At 26.5% G+C, this 22,126-nt stretch overlaps 2 protein-coding genes across 2 annotated transcripts; both read left to right on the top strand.

Annotated features, from left to right (window-relative positions):
• Positions 1-3,482: 3,482 nt before the first annotated feature.
• LOC145842639 (UDP-glucuronic acid decarboxylase 1-like) lies at positions 3,483-10,276 on the top strand. Its single transcript, XM_082950112.1, has 7 exons — positions 3,483-3,624; positions 4,024-4,162; positions 4,806-4,893; positions 6,617-6,786; positions 8,272-8,497; positions 8,883-9,072; positions 9,316-10,276. The coding sequence occupies exons 1-7, from the start codon at positions 3,502-3,504 to the stop codon at positions 9,589-9,591; spliced, it is 1,212 nt and encodes a 403-aa protein (XP_082806238.1). The 5' UTR covers positions 3,483-3,501; the 3' UTR covers positions 9,592-10,276.
• A 920-nt stretch (positions 10,277-11,196) lies between these two features.
• LOC145842641 (prefoldin subunit 2-like) lies at positions 11,197-14,523 on the top strand. Its single transcript, XM_082950113.1, has 3 exons — positions 11,197-11,351; positions 11,583-11,767; positions 14,179-14,523. Exons 1-3 carry the CDS (start codon positions 11,220-11,222, stop codon positions 14,267-14,269), a joined length of 408 nt encoding a protein of 135 aa, XP_082806239.1. The 5' UTR covers positions 11,197-11,219; the 3' UTR covers positions 14,270-14,523.
• Positions 14,524-22,126: the final 7,603 nt, after the last annotated feature.

Genomic DNA, 22,126 nt, shown 5'->3' on the forward strand with positions numbered 1-22,126 from the left:
TTGATGACTGTTAAATAAAACCAAAAGTTGAACATGGTTTGATAGAACTGCATTAAACTATACATTTGTTCTTTTTTATCTGTTTCAAGAACTTATTAGTTTGGTAAATTGAATTGTGACAATTTTTAGCTTTTTTCAAGTTGACATATTTTTTAAGTATTAAATATACTTCAAAACTTAGATTTGACCAAACTACACAAAAGTGCCTAAAACAACTATCAGGGTTGCCACACTTTCAGGGAAACTCAGCTTATATTGTTTTTAGGTTTATTTATGGTTTTTAGTGTAGTTTTACACTACACTAGAACCCTACATGGAGTCTTGGATAATGAATCACTAGTCTTTTAGGTAACAGTTAAATAAAACCAAGACCAAAAAGTTTACCCAAAAAAATTATTTCCACATTACCTTTAATTTTGAAGGCAGTATTTATAACATTTTTATCTCACATTCTTATATTTTTGTCATTTTTATTATATAGTGCATTTTATTTAACAGTAAATTTAGAGATATTGTTCAATAAAGCTTGTATTTAATTTTTAAGAAGCAATACTTTCATTTAAATATCTGCCCATTTAAAAGCCTTTGAGTTTTTACCCATATCCAGAAAGAATCGGGGTTTGAGAAAACTAGTAGGCAATAGGGATCATATCAAACAAAGTATTATAGGGGTTTAGATGTTAAGTTAAAGGGCATTAACAGAATTTTAGGTTTAATAAGTCACAAAAAGTTGGTGACAATGTTGGTAAACAGTATTTTTCACACTTTTATCTCACATTCTTATATTTTTGTCATTTTTATTTAATAGTGCATTTTATTAAACAGTAGATTTAGGGAAATTAGGCAACAAGGGTCATATTGAACAAAGTATTATAAGGAGTTTAGGTAATAAGTAATAAGGGTACTAACAGAATTTAAGTTTTAATAAGTCTCAGAAGATTATTGGCACAATTTAAGGTCCTACTAAGTCACAGAAAGTTGGGAACAATGTTTAAGTTGTTAAAGTAAAAATAAACCACAAAAGGTACAAAGACACAATTAAAATGCTTAAGTCCCAAAAAGTAGGTGACTAAGTTTAAGTCAGACAAGTCACAAAAGGTTTTGTCACAGTTTTAGTCCACAAAGTCACATTACATGTGATAAAATTTAGTCCAAAAAGTCAAAATAAAGCTGACAAAATTAAGTCCAAAAATCAAAATAGAACTTGAAAAATTTAGTCCAAAAATAAAAATAGAACTGAGAAAATTTTGTCCACAAAGTCAAAGTAGGTCTGACAAAATTTAGTTCAAAAAGTCAAAGTAGAACTGACAAAATTTAGTCCACTAAGTAAAGTAGAACAGACAAAATAAAGTCCACTAAGTCACAGTAAAACTGACAAAGTATTAGTATTAATAAGTCATAAAAAGTAGTGACCAATTTTAAGTCACAGTTAGTCATGATAACTTTTATGTAAGGCTCTTAATCGCATGATAGAAAAAGACAATATTTATTAATAACTACTCAGTAAAGACCAGTAAAATGCTGAAAATTTTTAGGAATTTGTATCATAGGAGTTTGTATAGGCATGACATTCAAGTGATTTTTTTTGTGTTTTTAAATGGTGCAATCTTTATTGTAGGTTGTAATGCTTAATATTATTTTTGAGGTTTAAGTGAATTGTTGAAGTTCTGAAAAACTAAATAGAAAATTTTTGATTATTAAAACACAAACTTTTTAAATTAAAACCATTTGATAAAATTTTGTAGTTTTATTTTAAATTTTCCTTATTACTTTTTTCTTAAATGAACAACAATAATAGTTTTGACACCAATTTAAATTTTAATATATGAAACTTTTTTTCTTGTTTATGAAAGGAAGGTAGTGTTTATCTTCCAACAAAAAGACAAAGTAGAAGTATAGTGAAGATCCTCTTTCAAAAGTGGAAGAAGAGGAAGTGTAACAGGATATCAAACTGCTTTGATAAGTGTTTAAATTTCAGATAGTTTTGAGTTAAACTTCTTGTTCATTTAAGGGTTTATGAGAAAGCTCACAAGGCTAAGTGTTATACCAATGCAAGTTTAGATAAGGAGAAAATAAAGAGCAGTTAGAGTTTACTGATGCAAGTTTACAGCATATATATTAACTCTCAACAGTTGGAGCATTCTAGCTAAAGCCTGCTGCAGTAAACACGATATTCCAGAATAGACATTTATGTTGTTTTCTTGTGTTATAAAAAGATGTTTTTTAATAATGTTACAATTTATAAACACTTTTTATTTACATTCTAAGTAGTTATATCTTATTTTGTTTTATACATTCTTAAAGTATATTTGTGTTAGATTAAATCTTATACAAAAATTTTGACCACATTTAAAATATTTTCTAAAGTATGACGCTCTTTATATATTTGTTAGTGTTTGCAATTGTTCTTTACAGGGTTACCACTTTACTTCGAATCCTGGAAAAACCTGGAATTTGACAATTTAGGCAAAAAAACCTGGATTTTGGGAAATTTTGAAAAAAAAAACTGAAAAAACATTTTAACAATTTTTACATGTTCAGTAGTAAAATTATAATTTGACTCAAAAATCTATCATACAATAAAAAAAATTGTCATCATCAAATTTTTTATTATTAAAATACAAATTTAAATAGCTTTACAGTATCTTTTCATTGTTTTTTATACTATTTAACTCATTTTCTTACCTTAAACTTAACTTTAAACTAAAAATAGACCCAAAAATGTGTACTGTTAAAAACTTAGAAGAAATTTGGAAAACCTGGAAATTTTTTTGAAAAAACAAGTGGCAACCATGTCTTTAATACAAAATGTTAATTTATGTCATGCCTAGTTTAACATAGATTTAAAGTATTAATACCTTAAGTATTATTTAATATCAGCATTTAATATAATTTAAGTTTAAATTTAATTATTGTTTTTATTGGGGTTGTAGACTACACTAGAACCCTACACCTTTATTGTTGTTTTCATCCTTATCACGAATTCTTCATATGGCTATTCAACTTTTTTTTTAGAAAACTTTGACGGATACAAAATACTCTAAAGTTTGATATACAATTAATTTTTAAGTCTTGACTTTGACATATTATTTTGGATTAATATTAATCTTTTTTGCAAAGCTATCAAAATATTATTATATGTTTCATAAACTTTCCAATTTACAACTACCAATGTAATAGAAAATTTTATACACACATTAAACATTACTAATTACTTCTTTTATGGTTGCATATCCAAAATTAGTTTTTGTAATTATTTGAAAAATAAAGTTATCTTATTACATTGGTGAATTAAATTAAAGTATTATTTCTATACATAAACAAGATTTAGATTGAAAAAAATATTTTTAATAGACTAATAAACTAGCAAAAAGCTATGCCAAAGAAACTTAAATAGTTTCTCAGTCAAAAATAAGCATTTTTTTTGTTACTTATATGAATAAAAAAAAAATTTCACATAAAGTTAATATTTTTAGCTTTACAATAAAAATATTTAGCATAATGAAAACAAGCTTCACTACTAAATTAAAGATTGGTTTTTCTGGCATTGTCCTGCTAGCAATTTTAACATTTGCTCATAATGAGTTTACTCACTCTAACACTACTGAAGGTGTTTTTTCACAGGTAATAACTTTTAAAATGAAATTCATAAAAGCTTTATGTAAAGTGTTAAAAAAAGAATATTATTCTGATTGTTACTTAAATTAATGTTAATTTTCAATTTAAAAGTATTCATAAACCTTTTTCTTTGGAGGTTTTCTGTTTAATTAGCAGTTGTCTTTTAAATAGTTTTTAGACTGACACTTTTTCTATAGTTGATTTTTACAAATTTATAGCTCTTTTTTTGACTATTTTAAATATAATAAATTGGTTGTTAAGTATTTTCTTGAATGTGTTCTATATAGTTTTTATACATTTAAAAAAAGTTTGTAATTCAAAAACTTGTTTTTTTTTTCTTAAAGTTAGATAGGTTTACAATCTGTGTCAAAAGAAAATAGATTTTATGATTAAAAACTTTCAAAGGTGATGAGTCACATCAGGCAGTTGCGAAGTGAAAATGAAGAACTCAGAGAGGAGCTGAAAATTGTAAAGAAAAACAAAGACTATCCTAAAGTAAAGTTTCTTGCCGAACATGAAAGAAAAAGAATACTTGTTACGGGAGGTAAATTAATGTTGTTGGATAGTTAAAAAATTGTAAAGTTTATGCCTAGATAAATATTCAACTTTTTATATATTCTTAAATTAATCAAAAACAAAATGAGGTACCTGTTTTGTTTATATATGCTTCAAAATATTTAAATATAAGTTTTATAAAAATTACGGAATGTCAAAGTTTAATTTAATTGTTACTAAATTGAAAAAACCAAATGTTGATTTAGATCGTGTTTTGTTGAAATTATTTAGCTTTGAATTATTTAAAAACTCTGCTTGCAGTTAAATTTTATTGTTTGGTTCCTGTTAATTTAACATTTCTTTTTGTAATCTAATTTAATAATATTATGTTTTAGTTATAACTAAGGCTTATTTTTAGTTAGTTTAGCTACAACATTAGTTTAAAAACAAAAGAGTAAACTTTTTTAAGAAATGGAATTTAAATTTTTTGTAAGCACTAGTTTTTATGTAAAATGTCGTTATATTTTCAGTTATGTTGATGTGATACAAATAAAAACTTATGTTTTTATTCTTGAAGATATTTTTTTAATCTTAGTGATTAAACCAAAAGCATACATTTATAGTTATAAAGTAAATTAGTGATAAATTTTAAATTAATATAATTATTTTAAGTTGTAAATTCATTAATTTAGGTGCTGGGTTTGTTGGAAGTCATCTTGTAGACAAACTAATGCAACAAGGTCACGAAGTTACTGTGGTAGACAACTTTTTCACTGGAAGGTTCTATTTATTTGTTTTTTATTTTTGTATTACTTGTAATTTGTGAGCTATAATAACTTTCAGAAAAAATTATTGAAACTTTTTTATGTAAATTTTAAGTTCTTATAAATAAAGTTAAAATTGAAGCAATTTATTTTTTATAATTTAAAGTATTCTTCATTTTTTAATAAATTTTTTCATATAAAATCAGGGCTGCCAAAATTTCTGGAGTCCTGAAAAGACCTAGAGTTTGACAATCTAGGCAAAAAAAAACTGGATGTTGGGAAAGTTTGAAGAAACCTCGAATTTTAGACTATTTTTACATGTAAAGTAACAAAATTTTGATTAGGTAGAAATGTCAATCCTAAAAAAAAATCTAATATAATTTTTTTTCAATTAAGAAAGCTTTTAAAGTAGCTTTATAGTGTATCTTTTAAATGTTGTTAAATTTTTAAAGACAGTTTTTTTTTTACCTTCAGCAAGGTTGCCCAAAAAACCTGGAATTTTAAACAATTTTTACATTTTAAGTAGTAAGATTTTAATTTGGAACGACAATCTACCACATAAATAAATAAAAAATTGTCATTATCAAAACATTTTTTATTAAAAAACACACTTAAAGAAGCTTTACAGTATTTAATGTTGTTATACTACTTAGCACAGTTTTAAACCTTAAACTTAGCTTTAAACTAAAAATAGACCCAAAAATGTGACCTTTTAAAAACCTGGAAGAAATTTAGAAAACGTGGAAAAATTTGCTCAAAAAGTTTGGCAACCCTGCCTTTGTTTTCTTTTATACTAAAAATAAATCGAAAAACTTGTTTTTTAGAATCCTGGATAAATTTTACAAAAAACTTTTGGCAACCCTGTAAAATGTACATTTGCATATAGTACAATAACTTTATAAGAAGTTCCTAATAGTAATTTATTGTAAAACTTTAAATAGTACAGAATAGACTGTTCATTAATTTGTTAAGTTTAAAGTTGAAAAGATACTTTTAAAACTGCTTAACTTTAATGATTACTTATGTTTTTTATTGCATAATAAATATTACATATACAGATTTTCGTAAATTAGGTAATTTCTTTGTATACCCATCCTATGTATCCATTAACTACATAAAACAGCACTATAAGTTTTGGAATTCAATTCAAATTAACTTTATTTGTAGCATATTGTTTAAAAATACTAATAGATGTTGAATAAGTCTTGTAATACCATTTATCGGCATACAAAAGGCTGGTTTTATTACTAAACTTGACTAGTTGATAAGTGGGTACGTTTTATAATCTAATAAGCATTTTTGATCAACATTATAATTTTAAACTAATATCTATCACTCAATAGGGTTTGCTAAAAAATGTTTTAAATAGTTTAAATAATTCAAATTAATTAAACTAGTTGATCATTTAAAAATTTGAATGTATGTAAAAGTTCATTAATCTTAGTAAGTGATAGTTGTAGTGTCAGCGGTGAGCAGCAAAACAAATAATTCCTAGATTACTTTAATTTTATTTTATTAAACTTATAATTACATAATAAGTTAGCTTCTTTAATTTAAGCAGTTTATAATATTTCAATTTAATTTGCTTTACAACTTACGTTACCAATTCATTTTTTACATAATATTAAAAAAGCTGATGTATTACTCTTAAATAAACTAATGGCTAAAATCACTCGTAAATGAAACTTATATAATTTTACGTGTTTATTTTACATAGTTACAAGTTATCATAACTACAGAAAACGCAACGTGGAGCATTGGATTGGTCACGAGAATTTCGAGCTTCTTAATCATGACGTCATACAGCCGCTTTACATTGAAGTGCATCAGATATACCATCTTGCCTGCCCTGCATCCCCGCCCCATTACATGTACAACCCTATAAAGACCATTAAAACTTCATCCATGGGTTAGTTGTTGAAGCGTATGTTTGTTAATTGATTTCGTAGTTGAAATACCTGAAAACTTAAAAGTTTCTTTTGTTTTTATTTGATGAAGTATTGTTATTATAAACATACTACTTTTTTTTTCATTTTTTTTAACTATGTTTGTGTTTTAACTTTCCAAATTTTTTAAAATACTTTGTTAAAAGTTGCTACAAAACCTTGAATCCTGGAAAACCCTGAGTTTGACAATTTAGGCTAAACTTAAATTTTGAACACAAATCACTAAAAAACTGGAAAAACCTAGAATTTTCAACAATTTTTACATGTTAAGTAGTAAAGTTTTTATATGACACAAAAAATCTATCATATAGATAAATTTTTTAGTCATCATTAAAGTGTTTTTATTAAAAAACGCATTTACAGTAGCTTTACAGTATATTTTCAATATTGTAATACAATTTTACACAGTTTTTTACCTTAAATTAATTTTAATAAAAATAGACCCAAAAACGTGCACTTTATAGAAGCTTGAGAAAGTTTGCCCAAAACAATTGGCAACCCTGTTTGTTTTGTAATATACATCCAAATCTGGTTAAAAATTAACACCTTAAGAGCCTTGTGGATTACCCCAGGACTGTTATTAACATTATTGCTAAGGTTTAACCATAGTGAAGGTTGCTTAAAAGGTAACTTGGCTATATCTAGGCTAGTAGAGGGTGGCTGATAATTAGGGTCCAGCATTTTGATCTACTTTTAAATGTAAAATATTGCAAACACCTAAATACAATCAAAACAGGCAAAACTGTTAAATATCAAATTTATTAAAAATGTTAGTTCGTTTAATGACTAACCAAAGAAGTATACCATAAAAAATTGTCACTGTGTATAATTCTGACATTTCCCCATTACAAATGTTTCAAAAAGTTTTTATCATAGCTAAGCCATTCTTTATACTTCTGTGTATCAAATATAAACTAGTTAATTATTTTTTTTGTACATTGTACTTTTTGAAAATGTTTCTTTTGGTTTTATTTTTTATATTTTGCATCAGGTAAACATGTTAAAAAAAAGAAACATTAAGACATTTTTACATTACTTACACTATATATACAAACAAACAGCATTTTAAGGGCAATGTGGTTGTGAAAAACTTTACAACTTGATCTTATTTCGTAGATTTTTAACAAAGCTACAAGTTGCTTTTCACAGATTTTTATTAATTAAACAGTTTTTTGACATATAGCTGGTTAAAGTCGGTCAGTAAAATAGGTTCCTTAAGGTAAAAAAAAATTAAGCACTGAATAAATAGAAATCACTAAAAGTCAGTCTCTTCTTTAAGAAAAATTACTCAAGTTTTTAGGAGGTGTTCATTGCAAAATCTGTAGTAACATTTAAAAAATAAAAGTTTTACAACCAAATGACAAAAAATTAAAAATAAAATCATAAAATTTTCTTACGACCCTAATCCCTTAACTATCTCTTAATTTAAACATCTGATTTGCTAACAGGAACGATCAACATGCTGGGGCTTGCGAAACGCACCTCCGCCACCATGCTGCTGGCGTCCACCTCCGAGGTGTACGGGGATCCGGAAGAGCACCCGCAGAAGGAAACTTACTGGGGTCACGTCAACCCGATTGGGCCCCGCGCTTGCTACGATGAGGGCAAGAGGGTTGCAGAGACGATGTGTTACGCATATAACAAGCAAGGCGGCGTCGACGTCAGAGTTGCCAGGTTAGAACTTGTTTTTAGTTACATGTTTTAACGAGTACATTTTAAAAAGAAGTTGAAGAATGATAAAACTAATTATAGGACCATAAACTAATTTAACCCTGGTATGTTTTAATCATCACTGTCATAGTTCAGTGATAAATAAATGTATAATTTTAATTTTACTTATAATGAATACACTATACAACTTACTAATGTCTGAAATTTATTTTTAAAGAGACACACAGTATTTTCTATGCTACTTATAAGTAGTTGTAAACATAACTAACATCTACTTATACTTAAAAAAGCATTATGTTCCATGATTTTCGAGTACTTATCTGTCAACTCAGAAGTCTCTGTTTTGGTGCTGCTCAGCCAACCAAGTAACAGCGCATATTTTTAACAGAATATTCAACACTTACGGGCCGCGCATGCACATGAAGGACGGTCGTGTGGTCAGCAATTTCATACTGCAAGCGCTGAAGGACGAGAACATTACCATATACGGGGACGGTACGAACACCAGAAGCTTGCAGTACGTCTCCGATCTGGTTAACGGACTCATTGCGCTCATGAATTCTGACGTCATCAGTCCGGTTAGTATTTAAAAACACTTTTTTTCGTAAAATGATCAGTATAAGTTTGAAATTTCAGCTGAAAAGTTTTTAGAGTCTTATAGTAGGTTGAACTTAAAGGACATGTATTTAAATATACTATCTAGCTAAATAGGTTTTTTAATAAAATGGATTCTTCTGTACAATCATAATATAGTACTAAAAAATGCACAAGTTCATTATGCAACTTTATTCAATGCAGATTATTTACACCTTCTCTCGCAGGTGAACCTCGGTAATCCCTCCGAGCTGACCATCAAGGAGTTCGCTGAAACCGTCAAGCGCACGCTGGACAGCAAGTCGCAGATCGTGCACAAGCCGCCGGTGACCGACGACCCGAAGAAGAGGAAGCCGGACATCACGAAGGCCAGGCAGGTGCTCAACTGGGAACCGCTGGTGCCGCTGGAGAAGGGACTGGCCAAGACGATCCAGTACTTCAAGGACGAGCTGGCGCAGGAGGAGGGAAACAAGAGAAACGTTTTCCTGCCCGAAGAGTTGTAATGCGGGCATGAGAGTGCACAAATGACATCAGATTTTTCGGACTTTTTACATTCTATTTGTTAATAAAACTTACTGGTAAAATTTATATGTTGTTGCGAGTGTGCGAATCATAGTAGTATTGTTCTGCAGGGTTAATTTAATTTTCTTTTTTATGTTATTGAACTAGATTATCTAAGTGCTTACTAATTAAAGTTAATAAATGAAACGGTGAAGAATTACAAGTTGATTTCTAATTTTTGATTCATTAGTTTAGTTATTACGAGTAAAAGAAACTTTACTTCACACCCTAAGATTTTAGCATGGTGTTTATTAAGGACTTCCAAAATTGTTTGTGTATAAACTTTTGAATACAAGCTGGTAAATTTGATAAAGTAAAGCAGTCAAACCAAAAAAAAACTTTTTGAGTACATACAGTTCTAAAGCCAAATTTTCGAAGTTCTATAAAGCAAAGGACAAAAACTGAAATTGATTATCTACTTATTTTTAAAGTTTTTTCTATACCTTTAAACTAGTAAGCATTTGATCACTAATATTTTCTTTTACCTATAGTTTTTCATTTGTATACACAAACTTAATTAATTAAGAGAGCTTATGTTACAGTATTTAATTTTCAATTTATGTTTCTCTTATTATAAAAAGTAAAATATATCGATATACCTCACTTTTGTTCTATCACTTTCATTTATCACTCTTTTTCTCTATTTTAATTTATAAAGTTGGTCAAGAAACCAATAGGGCTTTTAAATTTATGTTTATGATATTATTTCTAAGTACAAAAACTATTGTTAATAGCATTGAGTAAAGTTTATTTTCATTTGTACATATTTCTAATTTAATAAAACAAAATAGTATAGAGCTATACATGTAAACTCTTTATGCAATTTTATATTCGTTTCTGCTATGATGTTATATTTTAAAAACTAAATCTCTGAAGGGTATTTGTATTTACTATTATATTATACAGTTTCTTAAATTTAGATGACAAAACTGACTATTTAACTTTTTATGAAAGTTGTTCTTGTCTTTTTTTTTTTTGATTCTTTTAAAATCTAGTCTTTATATTTATGCAATATTTATTTGATATTATTTTTCGAGTGCACATTTTACCCCACTAACATTTCACTTTTTATAGCCATACACTTGAATATATTTATTTTTCATTTTTAACATTGAAAAAACTATTAAAAGAAGTGGCATAGTTCAGTAAGATTTAAACATACTAGAATGTTTTTATTTAACTTTCATGATTAACAAAATATAAAACGTATTAAATGTTTAAAGCAGAGCTTACTTAGGTTGAAATTTCAAAATTTAGTTTGTACGTGAATTTATACAATGTGCCATGTTACGTATTTTAATTGGGCAATTGAACTCTTTGCATGATTTTATCCGCAATAATTTATATTTTCTCACGTTGCAGTCTCCATATATATTTTAAAGCAGTCAAGTTAAAAAAAATAATGTTTTGATGAATGCTTCATGCACATAAAAATTATTTATTTTTGTACTTTTGTTCACAATCTTAAGTCACTTTGCAAATCCCATATGATAATTGTAAATGATAAATTTATTTATACACGGATGTTTAAATTTTTCTGCAGAATTAAACAAATTAACATACACGTAAAATGGCAAACACCCAGGAAATAGTGGAAGGGTTCCAGAACCTGAGCCAGGAACAGAAGATGATCGCGCAGCAATTGACCAAGGTTGACAGCGAGAAGTCGGAGCACGCAGTCACCATTGAGGCTTTGAAAGATGTTCGTTTTAAAACTCATTATGAATATTTTATGACTCTTTGTTTACTTAATTTTTATTTTTTTTGAACATCTGCTGTTTTAAACGTGCTGCTAAAATATTTAAAATTTGCAAGCAAGTCAAAAATTAAACTGTTTCGTCACGAAATATTCAAATACGTATAAAACTAAACAAAAGTGTTAGATTTAAACGTGACAAAACTTTCAACACAACTTACCAACTGTTTCAAACAGATAGACGCGGGAAGGCAGTGTTACAGGCTCGTGGGAGGAGTGCTGATGGAAAGAACGGTTGGGGAGGTGATGCCCGCGTTGAAGCTCAACCTGGACAGGTTGACGCAGGTGAGCGAAGAGCTGAAGAAGAAGGTCATCGAGAAGGGACATGAGATACAGGCCTACCAGGAGAAGCACAAGATCAGGTATTTTTATGATTAAATGTTAAGCTTGTGAGTAAAACCTTCTATTTGAAAGGAATGAAATATAGTTTATGGAGTTATGGTTTGTAATTTATTTTAAATAACAAGCAGAGGGTTGCTACTCGGTCAAGAAATCAGGAAAAATTTAAAAAATCACAAAAGTCAGGAAAAAATGGGGGGTTTTGAAAAAAAGTCAGGAAATTTGATAAAATTAAAAAAAAAGTCAGATATTGTCAGTTTAAATTTAAAAAATTCCAAAATTTTCCTAGAAATTTACAAAAATATTTAATTTTATTTCCAATACCTTCATCTGGTATAAATTAGTAAAATATCCTTTACAAAACTGCAAAAATATTCTTTTAACATATTGAACAAGTACCCTACTTGAACAAGCAGATTTTGTAAGCTTTTTAGTATTGATGATCTGTAGCAAGGACACTTCCATAGTGAAACTGTGAAATATACACAAAAGTTTATCTAGCATAATTTTAGAATCAAAATATTTTTTGTTTAAGTAAATAATTGAGTTCTTTATAACTAAGCAGTTAGTTTAGTATTTTATGTAACAAGTTAATGTGTATACTTTACCTCTTTATAATTTTTTCAAAGTTGTTTAAATGTATAAAATAAGTTATAAGAGAGGTATATGCCAAGATTAAGTTTACTTAATATTTGTATTTTTTGTAGAGTAACTTAAGTTTTTAAAGTAAATAAGAGTATATTTATTTGTTACAAATTTTATACTAAATGATAAGAGGAAATATTTTATAAATGAAAGTAAAAATAAATGAGTGCCAAAAGAAAAAAATTGAAGCCCACAAGTTGTGGCTTTATTTAGAGAAAAGATTCTCTTCAACAAGTGTAGGGGCAGCAGATGAGAGCGATTTAAATAAAATGAGGCAAATGATTTTAACTGCCAAGAAAATGAAGCGGAATGCAGTTCAGATGAAGGAAACCATATCTTCATTAGATGAAGAGGTTGAAGTGCTAATAAAAAAAAACGGAGAAAATAAATTTTAGTACATACATTTAAAAAAACAGTATTTGATTAAGTTTTTTATTGTTTTAATGTTTTAACTGTAAAAGTTGGTTATTGTTTTAAGGTTTGAGTTGTGAAAGTTCCTTATATGTCGTTTCGTTTATTTAGATACATTTATGCTAGGAAATTCTAAAAAATTGTGTTGTTTATTGTTTTAAGGTTCCAACTGAAAAAATTTGTTATTGTTTTAAGATTTTAGTTGTGAAAGTTCGTTATTAATTCAAGGTTTTAATTGTAAAAGTTCCTGATATGTTGTTTGTTTATCTAGATACATTTATGCTAGGAAATGCTAAATTTTTTTGTCTTTTTTCAGACAAGCTGTGTTTATAAGGTAATAATACAAGTATTTTGCTGATAGAGCTGTTTATTACAAACATCAATCATACACAGATGGTTTAAGTGATGTACTGGAAGTTTGATGATAGAAGTTCACATATGCAAATAAGTTGAAAATTTAACATTATCATGTCTTATCCTGATAATTATGATTTTATAATAGATTTAAAAGACTTCAAACTGAAAACTCAAGTATTTTGTTTAGATGTCTATTAAACTTGGTTTGGTTTGTAAAAAGTATTTTTAAGTTTAAATATTGGATTTTACATTTTTAATAAACAATTAAGTTCATAGATGTAATGCTTTATTTAAGTCGAGTTTGACTATTAAAATTAATTTACACCAACAATTTTTTTTTACCGTAAAAATAGGTTTATTTAAAAAACAAGTTTGACTGTATTATTACAAAATCTATTTATTTTAATTTGAGCATTTCGACCAAACCTTTTTAAAAACAAACTCTGTATCTGAAGATAAAACTTTTGATAGTAAGTTTTGTTACAAAAAAATATATAATGAAATGCAAACTTACTTTATTTTTGTAACAAAGATTTTTATTTCCGTTCCACATGTTGTTAAGTGACTTTTTAAATAAGTTAATTTATCTATACGTAAGTATGTAAAAGCTCAAGTTTAAAAATGTTTTAAGCTACAATATGTTGACGCTAAATGTAAATGACTATAAAAGACAAGTTTATCTTCAAAAACTACTTGTTTTCATTGGAGCATTTCAACCGTGCCTTTTTAACAATGCCTTCTGCTTTTGAAGAGATAAACTTATATTTTTGTTAGTTCAATTTTCTATTAAACTAAATTTATAATCAAATACAAACTTACTTGATTATTTTTACAAATTTTCTTGTGTGCTTTCCATATTTTCCTGAATGACTGAAACGAAACTTTTCAATTTTATTAATTTATCTATACAAGCGCAAGATGTCAAGCTGTAAAAGTGTTTATAAACTACATATATATTAACACGTTAAATAAAAACTACTATAAGCCTATTAATAAAAATTTATCGCAACAAACTCCATAGGATAACGAAAGGCGACAATGGATCGAATCAAGACGGGGCGAGTGGCGACAACAAACAGCAGAAAAGCTCGTCTGGAGTGCTTGTTAAGTAATAAGCAAGTTTTTATTAACAATTCGCAGTTTAAAGCCGTTAACTGACTTTGTCTACTTGTTTATTATGTAATTTAGTTAAATTTTTTGATAAGTTTTATGTAACAGTGAAAGTTAGACAAACTTTGAATTTTTTTTATGCAAGGTTTTTTGAGTTTAAAAGTTGCGAATGTAAGAAAAAAAAACTTCAATATTTTGAATTTGCTGTTTTATTTATTTTTGATCTCTTGACACACAATAAAAGCGTTATATAGTAGTGGCTCATTTGTTAGTTATAAAATTATTTTGTTGTTTTTTCTACTTTTGAATGAAATAATTACAATGTTTAATAAATAAAGTTTGATGTAAATTTTTTGTCAGTGATAAGACATGTTTCAAAAAGTGTTTAACTGTCAAATTTTTAGATTTATTGCTGTCATCAGTAGGTATAAGTTGATAAACTCAAAAATTTAATCAATTATCTTCGAGCTTCCAGATAAAAAACGTATAGATAAGCTCACGTTTTGATTATAAGTTTTATGTAGATATATTATGTAATATTATAGTAATATAAATTAATAGATTACCAACATTTCACAGCAGTAATTTATATACTACACTGTTACAGTAATTTTCCCAGCTTGTTACAATCAAAAAAAGTAATTAGTACTTTTAAATTAATTAAGTATTTTAACTAAGTTTACAAACTATTTACCACCCTTGTTTATATGCTTACTTAATAATATATTTTAGTAAAGAATTTTTTGGACAAGTGTACAGTGTTTATGTAAATAACATTTATGCAGTGAAAATATTTACAAAAAAAGAATTACAGTTAAAGTAGAAACAATTACAAAATTTTACTTTACAACCTTTTTTAAATGCAACAAGTTTTAACTAAAGTAATTTCTATACCATTATAAAAACAAAATGTAAAAATAAATAAGCTTTCTTTATTGTAAAGGTCTTTTTTAAACTAGAATTAATTTATCTAATCTTGTAAAAATATTTGTAGTTAAACCAAATCTGCGGTTGTTGAAAGGTTTTTAAATCATCTTTCTCAAATTTACAAAGCTGCTTAAAAATTTATAAGTGTTTTCTGAATGAAACTTTTCTTCTAAAATCGGAATTAGATAACTCAAAGTAGTCCGTTTATGTACATATAATAAAGTAAAATCCTCATGTACAAGATAGCTGTACTTACATTTTTAGTTCTGAGTTGCTGTTTAAAATCTAAATTAATGATAGAATAAACGAGTGCAAGAAATATAATACACAAAATATTCAATCATTGGTTACACCTTAGTTTAACTTAGTGGTTTTCAAATTGTAAACGAAATATATTTAGGTCTGCATAAGTTTTTCAGGTTGAGCTGTAAAGAAAAATTAAACTTTTATAAATTTTTTTACGATGAAATTTTGCATTAAAGCTAATTTAAGTCCTGTTAGCTTGGTTTTTTTTTTTGACCATTTTATTTAAAACCACTATTTTTGTAAATTTTAATACTTTCAATGTAAATATATCAATAATGTAAAATATATTTTCCTGAAAAAATTCCCAAAGAATCTTCTTAACGTAAATTTCATAGACTTACAAATGGAAAAGTTTAGTATACAACTTATTTTTTAGTTAATAAAATGTTTTAGTTTAAGCTTTGTGCTACAATTAAAATTACTAAGTATAATTATGATGAAATATATTAATCAGCAATTCAATAATACTTTAACATACAGAATCAACTTAATAAACAAATAGTTATACTTTTAATAAGTTTTGAACTAAAATACTATCAGATTTTTCCTATACTCCGTTTTTTCAGGTAACTCAATCTAGTCTTAAAATTTTCTAGTGCTGGCACTCTTCAGAGTTGCAAAAAAAACTAAAATACTAAAAAAATTAGAATTTGACTACTTAGGCTAAAACATCTGGAAAATCCTAAAATTTTGAATAAAAAATTGTTAAATATTAAGAATTTTTACATTTTTAGTAACAAAGTTTCGAATAGACACAGAAATATATCATAAAGATTTTTTTTTTTCAAATCACAAAAAACGCATGTATTGTAGCTTTACAGTATCTTTTCAATGTTTTTATACTATCTAAGTCTTTTAAAACTTAAATTTAAACTATGAATAGACTCAATAACTTGTACCTTGACAAACCAAATAAATTCAGAAAACCTGGAATAAGTTCCTGAATAACATTTGGCAAGCGTAGGACACTTAATTTACTCAGAATAACTTAAACTTTTAATAATATCTGTATGACTCTGGCCAGTGTGATTTTTTTTAAGCTCAGGGTAGTTTTGTTTTGAATTTTTTCATCTTAAATAAGATTTAGCTGTTAAAGTTTCAGTATTTAAAAACTAAATAATCAATATTTTGTAAAACTAGATTTTTTTAGGAACTTTTAAAAACCTAGGATTACAGGACCGTTTATAGTCTTTCAGGATAGTTTTTTCGACCAAAGAATAACAACTCAGATTTTTCAAAATCTCAGGTCAACTTAAGCTCAGGGTTGCCTCTCACTCAGGATACAACGGATATTTAGAAAATTTCAGGATGACTTAGTATAACTCAGGATTTTATAATATGTTTTATTAAATCAGGATAGTTTTGATTTTTTGTTAAATTCCAATTAGCTTTAAGGTTTCTAAAAATCTCATGGTTTTTTTTTCTAGATTTTGAAAAATATTTAGTTAATTGAGTTTCAATAATTTGTCATTTATAAATTCAAAACACAATCTCTTGCTGTACTTTTATAAATATTTTTGTTGAAAAACTTTATTTTCATTGATTTTAAAAGTTTTTAATTATTTGTTTAGATTAAAAAAAACCGCAATGACCTAGTACAGTTTAAGGTCACTCAAGATAGTTTCTTTTTTAATTAGGCTTGTAAGGATATCCTAATATTTTATTTTTCTTTTTTAGTTCTAATTCTGTTGTTTAAACTAAAATATTATAAAATAAACATTTTAAAAAATTTCATTTTTTTTTACTTGTTATGACACAACATGTTCAAAACTTCCACACCTACTCCAGAAATCAGAACGCCTGACAATTCAGTAGAATAGGAGTGACCTCTGCTGAGAATTTTCCTTCCATGACTTATGAAGTAGTATTAATGCAGGTCACTTACCTAAATATTAGGTAAAATTTTCTTTAGATAAATTAGAAATTTGTCAGTTGTTGTAGAACTTTAAAATTTGTAATTAAGGTGTTATTTATTATAAAATATACTTATGATTTACTGAAACTAAGGTATTTCAGGGTAACTTAGACTAGTATTTAACTTTTTTTAGTAAAAACTAGGCTTGCTTAGATATCTTTTAAAATCTCTAGCTATACTTTTTTAAATTTCAAAATCTCTTTATTTTATATGTTTTATTAAATCATTATGGTACTACTTACATATTTTTAGGTATTTGAGGTAACTTTTTTGCTAGTTAGCAAATATTAATTGTGTTTTCCAATTTTTACATAAAATAAAAGTCATTTCGAGACTACCTTGATTAACTCAAAATAATCTTTAGTCACCCAGGCTAGCTTTTTTTCTCAAAGAGTAGAAAACCCTAAAGTTTTATCAAATTTAAAGAAACAAATTTTAATTACAAGAAAATATTCTTATCTAATTATTTAAAAATACACATATTACACACACTACATAGATGTATTTTTCATATATAACTTAAATATTCTAATACTAGTAATAGCTATTGTTATAAGCTTAAATCTTTAATTAAGTGTAAAATTAGTGCTTATTGTTAATTGAAAATTTTATTTAAACCAACTCTTCCAAGTCTTTTTGTAACATAGTAACATTATTTAACTTAAAATAATTCTAAAATTAATTTAACTTTGGATTTTTTTTGATTTGAAATTAATGTTACGTGGAAATTAAGGGAAAGGTAAGCTTAAATATCTAATACAGTGTTACCACACCTAGGATAATTTTTAAAATGCTCAGATTGACTCAAGTTTATTTTAAAGTCATTTGCAAAACTTAAGGTTAAAGGTATGTCAGGCTAGTTTTTTTGACATTAATCAAACTTCAAAAAAAAAAAAATTTTTCAATGTTTAGTATTTTGCCGTTTACAATAATAGTTATAAGTAACTTGTTTAAACATACATTTTTCAGTTTTTAGCTTTTGATTTAAAAATAATAATTTAAATATGACTAAGGCTTCTATTTAGCCTCTGAGAAAGAACTTTTTGCTTTACAATGTGTTAAGTCGTAATACTGTTTATTACTAAAAAAAACTTTTTAGTTACTTAAAAATTTGCTTATTTCATTATATAAAATGTATATAATTGTTTAATAATAATATAACAGTTGTCAGTTAAATAATTTTAGAGAGTTTTGCATGAGTATTGAGCTATAGTTCTAATAACAAAGCGCATAAATTTCTGCTGTATCCTTATATAGAAAATTAAAGTTATTTACGTGTTCCTACGACTAGCGGCGCAATTTGGGATGCATGGAAATTATTTTTCGCAGTTTAGTGTGCATGGATTTTTATCAGCTTGAAGATCACTTGTTTAACTTAATGTTTTTGCTCTAATAAAAAATAAATTAACAAAACAAGTTATTAGAAAACTTGTATACTTAACATAATAAATTCCAAAAAGAGTATGCTGTCGAATCCTATCCCAATAACGTATCCAAACTTTTTTATGATAACGTCCAAGTTTTTAAATAATATTTAAAAAGGTTACCATTTAATCTACATGAGTATCAGTGAAAAAGGCACTATCAGGTTCAATATTTAACATTTCTACTAATTTGGATTTTTGTTTTAAGATACAGTCGTAACGAAGTATACGGTATGTTTTTGAAGTATAACTATATTTTTGTCTTGTATACTTTTACAAAATAAAACTTTTGTTTCATTACTACATACTCTGATTTAACTATTGTAGTTTATTGCTATTTAAAAGGCTTATTTGTTTTAATCCTTAACATTTTTAGTAATGGTTTTTAAGTAAAAACTTAAATACGAACCCTTTTATAATTACAATTACAAACTACAAATTGTTTAATATTAGCCAGATGTTTCACAAAAGATACAGAACTAGAAAAAAACTCTTCATAGTTAGCATAGCGTTTGAAATAAAATAGTTTCTATAAATTTTAAATCATTTAATACTTTTAATCGGTACAAGAACACGACGTGTTATTTTTTCAGTTAACATTAACAAAACTAAAACTGAAATTTATTATCTCTGATATAAACTTTTTTTTTAAAGTTTTTTGTAAAAAGTAAAGTTGTAAAAGATTAAACTGTTTTTTGTTATTGAAAAAATAAATCACCTTACATCAATTATATACAAAAACAGCGAATGATTATCTGTGAAATTAACCAAAAAAGTAAATACAAGACGAAGTTCATAAATTAATAAATTTCTGAAAAAACAACTACTGAATTTTCCTCATATAACTACTACTACTGTGAGATCTATGCTGGATAGCTTACAATAATTTCGAAGCAAATAGTTATTGAAATAAAAAGCTTTTAATAACAATACTTTTATTAAAGTCATTTTGAATAAACCTATTCACTGCTTTATATTTATTTTAACACAATTATACTAAACAAATTATTCAGTTTTACTACCCCTTTCTGTAGAAATGAAATGAAGTCTTGTTCTATTTTAGTTCTAACTAGGTAACAATTTTGTTTAAATAATTTTTCTTTAAACAATTTTTCATGAACCAAGGCAAAAAATAGATTTTAAGGAACGGGTCAAAATTGCACGAAGAAAAATTGCACGAGAGCACCAAATTGCACGAAGATAATTTTGCACCAATGGTCAATTTTGCACGAGTTACAATTTTACACACAGGGTCATTTTTGCAAAAGAGTAAAAATAAAAATAGAAAAAAATACATAAAAAAACCAGAAAAAATAAACTAAAAGATAAAAAAAAAAAGTTACTGACCGAGGGTAAGGGATAGGGGTAAGAGTAAAAATAAAAAGTAAAATTTAAATAATAAAAATTATTATTAAAAATACAAGATGAATAAATTAATAGAAATAAATTAATTAAAAAAAAAAGCTACCAATTAAAGGTAAGGGGTAACAGTGATCGTAAAAAAAACAAATGATAAACTAAAAAAAATCTTAATTGTTAAAATAAAAAATAATAATAACCAATAAATAAAAAAAAAAGAACTATTAACCGACCGAGGGTAAAGGTTAGGGGTAACAGTGATAGTACAGTTTAAAAAGAAAATTAAAGTTAATAAAAAAAATCAACCCGTGCAAAAATGTCTTCGTGCAAAATTGTCTGCTCGTGCAAAAGTGTCTTCGTGTAATTTTATCTTTGTGCAATTTTGTCCCCTCGAGCAAAAGTGTCTTAGTATCTTCGTGCAATTTTGTCCCTCGTAAAATTTTGTCCACTCGTGCAGTTTTATACGCTTGTGCAATTTTGACAGCTACCTATGTTTTTTTTACTAATTTGTTTTAATTTTTAACGTTTTCAGTGGTTTCATTTATTATTAATGTAAATTTATTGTTCTACCGTGAACCCAGGCATCAAAGCCTCGGCCACTTACACTTAATAATGCATAAGGTAGAGACAAAAAAGTATAACAAAAAAATGATACTTTTAAAATTAAAAACAGCAAATAAACAAATTAAAAACTTTTAGATTATCACAAAATAAAGTTGAAAACATAAAACTTATACGAAGCATCAAACAAGAAAAACTTAAATGCATTGACTAACCATAAAATTTAATGCCCCAACCCCAAGCACACTAATAAAAAACAAAACAGAGAAATGTTTATCGACTACATTGATAAAGGACTCGTTACTCATATAGAAAAGGCGCTGTGAACAAATTAAATCAAACTACAGATCTAACCAAATTTTACAAGTTAAGTAAACGGTTATTAAAGCAAAAAGCAACTTACTTATGAGAATTTTTAGACAAAAGTTTTTATTTAAAATATTTTTTTATCTGTAATTGATACTGTTCCACTTTATTTCGGGAAACTAGCTCGTTTGAAAGGCTGTTCCACAGGTCAACTGAAGGATAAAAAAAAAGAATCATGCCAACAATGTTTTATTTTGCAGGTATTTTTTTTAGTACCTCTCAGAATATAACTATTTTTATAAGATATATCAAAGTATAAAGTTCAAAAGTATATATCAAATTAATTGTAGTTTTACCATTAACTAGTTCAAAAAATTAATGAAGTCAAACTAATTTCTTCTATATTCTAAGGATTTAATATTAATTCTTGTTAGTCTATCACAGTAAGACGTATGAGAAATGTTCAAGCGGTAGAAGATTATTCTTCTAAGTTTTTTTAAACATATTCTTTATGGTCAGTATGGAGATTGGTGATTTATATTCCAACTTAGGACGAATGTATAAGATAAAAAACAAGAGTTTCTACTGTTTAAGTCAAAAAAACTACCCTGAGTGACTAAAAGCTGCCCTAAGTAACCTTAAACTACCATAAGATTTTTTTATGTCCCTAAAAAAAATATTTTGACATTCGCGCAAACTACTAATACCTAATGCTTATTTTCTTCTTAATAATTAAAAGTAAGTTTGCATGTGTATGCTTCTGCGTTAGATGTTTACTAAACTTATGAGAAATGTTTTTTTAAGTATTCACCATTTAAATTTGAAATCAATTGAGATTGAAAAACAAAAATTATAAATAATTTCATGTACTATATTAGTAATCCTTATATACAACAGAAAATTATTTGATTTTTTTTTTGATATTTTAGTTGACTAACACAAATCTTACCACACAATTTAATCACTTGCATGAACAAAGTCAAATCATAATAAGTATTATTTTAGATTTAGATATAAAACAAAAACTACAATTTGATTTCTAAGATTAATGAAAAACTATC

The sequence above is a fragment of the Thalia democratica genome, chromosome 8 (assembly GCF_965202585.1).
Source record: "Thalia democratica chromosome 8, ktThaDemo2.hap1.1, whole genome shotgun sequence".
Taxonomy (NCBI): domain Eukaryota; kingdom Metazoa; phylum Chordata; class Thaliacea; order Salpida; family Salpidae; genus Thalia; species Thalia democratica.